At 38.8% G+C, this 7,208-nt stretch overlaps 1 protein-coding gene across 1 annotated transcript in view; it reads left to right on the forward strand.

Annotated features, from left to right (window-relative positions):
• The first annotated feature begins 485 nt into the window (after positions 1–485).
• The window catches only part of LOC103131764 (uncharacterized), a 23,770-nt gene continuing 17,047 nt past the window's right edge, over positions 486–7,208 (forward strand). Inside the window, exons 1-3 of the mRNA XM_016666890.1 lie at positions 486–558; positions 3,723–4,085; positions 4,364–4,454. Coding sequence (XP_016522376.1) covers positions 501–558; positions 3,723–4,085; positions 4,364–4,454 — 512 coding nt within the window. The 5' untranslated portion in view covers positions 486–500. The remainder of the gene's footprint in view (positions 559–3,722; positions 4,086–4,363; positions 4,455–7,208) is intronic.

Here is a 7,208-nt window from a genome sequence, read left to right on the forward strand (position 1 = left end):
CTGAAGAGATGAGGAAGAAAACCTGTCAATGACTCTGGACCGAGACCAGAACCACAGTTAGGATTTATTATAATCATATTATGCACTGGCTGTTTGTGCAAGAGGGCTTTTAACAGGCAAGAGGCTGTTTGAAGTGATTGATTTTGATTGTTGATTTGATTCCTATCAAGTTAACAGCCTCATTCACAAAGAAAGCCCATGACAGGAATTCCTACGGCAGAATGCCAAAGTAGGAACCTGAGCTCAGACAGACCTGTAATGCCTCGCCCTATTCTTCTTTGGTAAAATGCCAAATAAACAGTCTCATTTCTCTCACAGCTTTTTTTGGCTGTTGTAAAACTTCTGTGTTGAGTGATATAAACCTCTGAGTGGGGTTGAGTCATCGTGGGATGTCTAAACAGAAACCTGTCACGTTACGTCCTACTGACTATAGGATGTGACGTGAAAAAGCCAGTTTTCTCCCTCAGTCAGTTATTCTGCAGGAATCCATCTCTCTCCTCATGGCTCTCTGGCTGCTCAGCGTTTCTCTCTTTCTCCCTGGATGTTCTTCACTGACAGGTACAGGTGAGTATTTGCTCTCTTCTTAGTCTGCAGGACACATGAAGGGGTTAATAGTTTCTATTTGCTTTGATTCCTATCAAACCAAGATTTTTACGATGAAGATGGTGTGAACCACAGGTGTCAAACTCCAGTCCTCAAGGGCCGCTGTCCTCCAGTTTTTAGATGTGCCAGAGGTTCAAAACGCTGGAATGAAATGGTTTAATTACCTCCTCCTTGTGTAGATCGGTTCTCCAGAGCCTTAATGACCTGATTATTCTATTCAGGTGTGGTGCAGCAGAGGCTCATCTAAAAGTTGCAGGACACCGGCCCTTGAGGACTGGAGTTTGATACCCTTGGTGTAAACTGTTAATAACGTTTGGTCATTTTTGTCCTTTCATTTTGAACATTTATCAAAATTGAAAAAAAAAAATCAAGTTTTATAAATTACATGATTGCATAGAAGTACAGTAGAAAGGATAGTATGCTATTAAAAACAAGTAGCAATTTTATCTAAAATAACATGAAAGAAATACAAGTATTATTACAATTGATGCCTTTCATTAATAATATATTTTCAAAATGTTTAATAATTTTCTCCAGACTGCGTTGCAAGTACAGTAATCAAGACTAACCGTGGTTTAAGTATAAACGCTAACATTTTTCCACATTTCCGCTCTGGAGCGTGCAAACAGGCACGTGACTTATTTAAAAGGCATCTGTAACAACACTGGCGGCATGCCGAGTGTTCACTTCAATTCTGTTGGACAGCACGGACTTCAAACTTTATAAAAATAGTGTTTTTATATTGGATTTGTTTTTAATTACTTCAAAATAAAGCCAGAAATATGATCGATCATTTCCGCCATAGTTTTGTGCGCATTTTTCGCATATCCTGCTCATTCCGTGAATGTTTTGTGACCAGGAAATGCTTGAATGCAATATGACATCCATTTTTCCAATGAACACCCAATGAAAAGGTGTTGACGGTCTGTTGCTAGGTAGAACAGAGACACGTGGTGCGAGACGCGCTGGAGAGTTATAAAACTTGATTTTACTGGGAGTGTTTCGGATGAGTTTTTTAGACTATAAGTGTGTTAGAGTTCGTGTTTGCAGTGTTTGTAGTAGTTTTGTTAGCCGTCGCTATATGGCTGCAGATCGAGCTCTGACGCACTGAGAAGAAGAAGCTGCGCGCCGGGATGAACCATCTAGGCTCAGAGTTTGATTTTGACATGAGGTTTGTTCTTTTGTTTGTTTGCTTTTTTTCTTTCTTTATTTGTTTATTTGGCATGGAATGTGTACAGTAAAATATTATAATCAGAATAGATCCACACTACACCAGATTATACAAGCTAATTTCAATCTCCAGGTTTATGATCCTCCGTTTTCTTCCGGGGAAAGGAGGAAGAGGGGGAAAAGGAAGAAGAGGAGGAGGGAAATGAGGAAGAGGAGATCTCACCCACTTTTGCCGGTGGCCACCAATCAAGACTCCCGCTGGCTGAGGGAGCAGCAGTGACGCGCAGTGGGGGATGGGCTGTGGAACAGGGAAGAGGAGGCAGGGCAGCTGGTTTCAGCCAAGGAAAACACGTGGGGCGCTGGCAAATCTGCTCCCTCTCAGGCCAAAAGGCCCTTTCTGTTGTTTTCCCTGCAGCTGAGGTCACAGCAAGGCTGTGATTTGCCGTCTTCTCCTTGACAGAAACTGTTTTGATGAGTGGCACAACTGATTTGTGTGCAGACCTATTGGGAATCCCATTTTGTAGATAGTTGTAAGAAAAAACACATGAAACATTTTGATATTGGAAGGAATTTGTGGTGGAGACATTGTGACATATTTTTTAGTTGTAAAAAAAAAAACATGAGACTTTGTGATGTTGGAGAGAAGCTGCAGTGGAGTCATTGTGCCACATTTTCTAAATAGTTGTATAAAACGCCTGGGAAATTGCACACAATTTAATATAAAACATGTATTTAGATTTGTTTTTTGCAACATTTTTACACGTTTTTAAAATGTACACTATAAATGATCATTATAGGTTAGAAAAATGATTTGTTCAATATTTTTGTGAATTTTATATTAAAATATCAATATTTTTTGTACTCGGATTTTGTTTTTTGTGTGATATTTGGTCCACTGTGATCATGCATTTTGTCAAAATGAAACAAACACTGTAAAATGATAAATTTGAGGTTGTGCTGAAAATAATGATACCAAATAAGGCAAGGTAAATACTTTTTATGGTGAAAATATAAGGGTAAATTCAAAATTAGACCAAAACGGCCATTTAGACCCCAGATGTGAATTAGTAAGACCTCAATATTAATAGGAATATTTGTGTAATATTTCATATCACATCAGACTTTAACAGATTCTATTGAAAAACAGAATTAACTAATTTCAATGATGCAGACATCTCTGTTCATTAAGCTGTCAGCGTCTTTATGGCCCACATTAGTTTTTACTCACAGAGGAAACAGCAGGACAGGTTGTGTACAAGTTGGTATTACTGGTTCTGAAGGTTGTTTTCCTCTGCTACATCGTATTTTGGTGCTTCGCCAAATACTTGCCTTTTATTTATATGGCAAAGTGCAGAGTTTACACCTGGCAGCATGTGGTGACCTCACCATTTAGTACAGTCACTTCCTAATAGCTGTAGTAAACCAGAGCTGTGTGGGGGGAGGGTTGCTCAAAACTAAAAAGAAGCACATTGAACAAGATCTTAAAACACCGTACAACAACATAGTAAGAACCCATATTAACTAATATTTAACCAGATCAGACTGGATCACTGTCATCATGTGGACACAGTGAAAAGCAGATGCTGACAGAGCCGAAGGGCTGAGATGATCTGAGCCTGTAAACAGACCAGAGGAGAGGAAGTGGCTTGTTATGAAGTTATGAAATAAGAACATTTCCTGATATTTTACTAAATAATCTCTAATAATATCTGACTGTTTAACCTCCATAGTAACTTGGCTGCAGACTGATTTATAGATCTATGAAGCTCACAGGGGTTAAAACTCTACATCATTTGTGGACAAATCAATAAATAACCAATAATCCTTGTTAGATCCATTGATCCAGTCCAGGTCAGAGTCCAGTGTCTCTCCTTGGTCTCTGCTGCTGCTGGAAGTGGACCGGGTCACTCTGACCTCTGACCTTTCTGCTCTGTTTCTCTGTCCTGTAGTCCATAAAAACATCTCAGCTGATCCTGGACAGATCGTCTCTCTGCCATGCCGACTCCCCAACAACAAACCTGCTGTGTTTGTGAAGTGGACCCGACCGGACCTGGAACCAGAATATGTCCTCCTGTTCAGAGACGAGCAGCCGGACCCAGAGAACCAGCATCCATCTTTTAGGAAGCGGGTGGAGCTGCAGGACAGACGGATGGAGGACGGAGACGTGTCTTTGCTTCTGAGCAACGTGACGACCAACGACACGGGAACATACGAGTGTCGGGTTTTCCAGAGAGAAGCAACCGGCAGGAAGAGACGCACTTTGACCTCTGACCCCATCTGGACCGTCTTCCTGGATGTGGCGCCTCCTACTGGTGAGTTTTCATGGTTTCTATGTTCCAGTGAAAGAAGGAAGCTGCATAAAGTGGTTTAATGTTCAATCAGTGAATCTTCTTCAAGGTAAAATGTCTCCAGAGTCTCTGTGGCTAATCTAGGGGGAATATCCCTTTAAGGCCAGATGTGGTTCTGGTTCTGCAGTGAACCTGTCAGCCCAGATGTTTGTGTTTCTAAAGCTGCTGCAGAAGCAGCTGGTCTGAGAGCAGCAGATGAAGAGAAATGGATTCTGACCTTCAGCTCTGATTCTGTTTGACAGAAAACAAGGAGGGAAGAAAAGAAGATGGAAGCAGAAACAAACATGTTGGACTGATTGTTGGAGCCGTTCTGATGGTTTCACTGGTTACTGGGTTGGTTCTTCATCTTTATTTAATGAAGCAGAAGATGAACAGATCACCAGACCTTCAGAAAGAACCAAACTCACAGTGAGGGTTGAGGATCGTTCTAGTGAGAAGAAGTTTACATTGTTATTATTCTTCAATATAAAACATGTGTATATATGTATATATATGTAGTCATATATTTAATCTAAGAGTAATATGTCCATATTGTTTTAGTTTATTTATTTCCTCCATAACTATTTAAAATAATTATATATTTATATAACTTTGATTGTATTGTTTTTATAAATACATTTACACTGTTTCACAAAGTCCATCCACAGGTTGATGTTCATGTGTTTCATTGTTGCTCTTGTTTAAGATGTTCATATCAACCATAACATTGGACCCTCATTTTCTTTCTGTAAATTATTCTTGATTATTTTTGCATAGTAAATCATGTCTGAATTTTATCTTTTGGGTTTACATGATTGTTTAAAAGGTGTGTTGATTTAATTTTACTGTATTAAACATCCTATTGCTCTTTTCAGAAATTATTGGCTGCAGATTAGATTTTATTCCCAGATTTAAACACAGTAGAATAGACACAGTAAAAACATTGAGGAATATAGAAAATGCAGGAATTTCAGAATGAAAATATTAATAATTCTTTCAAGAACTGCAGTAAATATAAAAAAATTTGTTCAGATTAAATGAGATTTCAAGCAAATTTTCTTTCATTCACTCATTTATATGTTTATTTTTAATTATAAATTCCACATTAAATTATTTATTCCTTCCAATCAGCACACATCTGTGTTTTACTCAGGTTTAGAACTTCCATCCATCCATTTTCTTTACACCCTTGTCCCTCAGTGGGGTCGGGAGGGGTGCTGGTGCCTCTCCAGCTCACGTTCCGGGCGAGAGGCGGGGTACATCCTGGACAGGTCGCCAGTCTGTCGCAGGGCAACACAGAGACACACAGGACAAACAACCAGGCAGGTTTAGAACTTATTTCTGTTAAATCAGATCTGGTTTGTGTCTTCAGTCCTAATTGGATTGTTAAATTACTGATCACATCAACATTTAAACTATTTTCAACAATTACATTTCTGTATATTGATAATAAACAATCCACTGTTGCTTTTTGTTTTCAGTGTTTTTCAAACTTTTCTCTCAGTTGGATCTTAAACTTAAAGTGAAATAAATAAACAAAAAGTAGAAACATAGAATCTGGTAAAAGATCAATTAATGCATTAAAAATCCATTAAAACCAGAAAAGTTACTAAACTATTTCATTTTGTTTCCTGACTGATTATTTTACATGTAAAGTGAACTGAAGATCACTGAGTGAAGCATCAGGATGAAGCTGCTGATCAACTGATCAAATCAATATTTAATAATCAGAAATAAACACATTTCATCAAAGGAAATATTTTAAATCTGTTTTCACATCAGAACTAAATAAAAACAGAAACCTGAGAAAGGAGGAGAAAAACTAACTTTCACTGCTGAGCAGCTTTTAGTCAGAGCTTAGAGCGCCACCATGTGGACAAGACACATTACACAGAAGTGTACGTGGGTTTCTGAAAGAGGCGGACTGTTGTGGTTGAGGCTACTAAAATACAAACTGTAATGACTATTTGTCCCAAAACTTAAATTCAAAAATCAAAAAACTCAAAAGTGATCAAAACAAAAGTGAATCCAACTCAAATAGTCACCTGATGCACCGTGGATTCTGGTTTACGCAGCACAAAAGGATCAAAAGTCAAAATGCAGTTCTTTGCATTTTGACTTTTGATCAAAAGACTTTTTTGATCAAAAGACTTTTGATCTTCAGTTTTGCCTGAACTGAATTCTGCAGTTCAGGCAAAAGGTTACAGGCTTCTGCTTCTGTTCCTACCTGTTCTCTGACTGACGATTAGATACTGATTGATAGGCTGGTAAAAAACCTTGTGACCACCCATGTGCATAATATGCTACCTAAGACCCACCTATTTATACTTTGTAATACCCACATCCCAACCTGAAATTAATTAACCAATTAAGTGAATTCCTAATCAAAGAACTTATTCTAAACAACAAACTAAACAAAAATTCTGATAAATCAACTAGAAAATAAACAAAAATAAGAATAAACTAAACAATTGATTTAACCAAAAAATGGGACAATGGATCCTACACAAACTTTTTTTTTTTTTTTTTTTGCACTGCTGGAAATCTTCTTTTATTTCATAAATAACTGTAAACATTATGTTGCTCAACTGATCGCCTGTGAATGCTCCGTCTGCTCTAGACCTAAGAGCAGCAAGTAAGCTCTGGACCTTATATAGCTACTCCTTACGTGTTCCAACACAGGCGTGTTCTGCAGACGAACACGCCTTTCTGCCTGCAGAACAGAAGGGCGTGTTTGCCTGCAGAACAGAAAGGTGTGTTTGCCTGCAGAACAGAAGGGCGTGTTTGCCTGCAGAACAGAAAGGTGTGTTTGCCTGCAGAACAGAAAGGCGTTTTTTTTTTCCTGCAGAACACGCCTTTCTGCCTGCAGAACAGAAAGGCGTGTTTGCCTGCAGAACAGAAAGGTGTGTTTGCCTGCAGAACAGAAAGGCGTTTTTTTTTTCCTGCAGAACACGCCTTTCTGCCTGCAGAACAGAAAGGCGGGTTTGCCTGCAGAACAGAAAGGTGTGTTTGCCTGCAGAACAGAAAGGCGTTTTTTTTTTCCTGCAGAACACGCCTTTCTGCCTGCAGAACAGAAAGGCGGGTTTGCCTGCAGAACAGAAAGGTGTG

This window comes from Poecilia formosa, unplaced genomic scaffold (genome assembly GCF_000485575.1).
Source record: "Poecilia formosa unplaced genomic scaffold, Poecilia_formosa-5.1.2 Scaffold833, whole genome shotgun sequence".
Lineage (NCBI taxonomy): Eukaryota > Metazoa > Chordata > Actinopteri > Cyprinodontiformes > Poeciliidae > Poecilia > Poecilia formosa.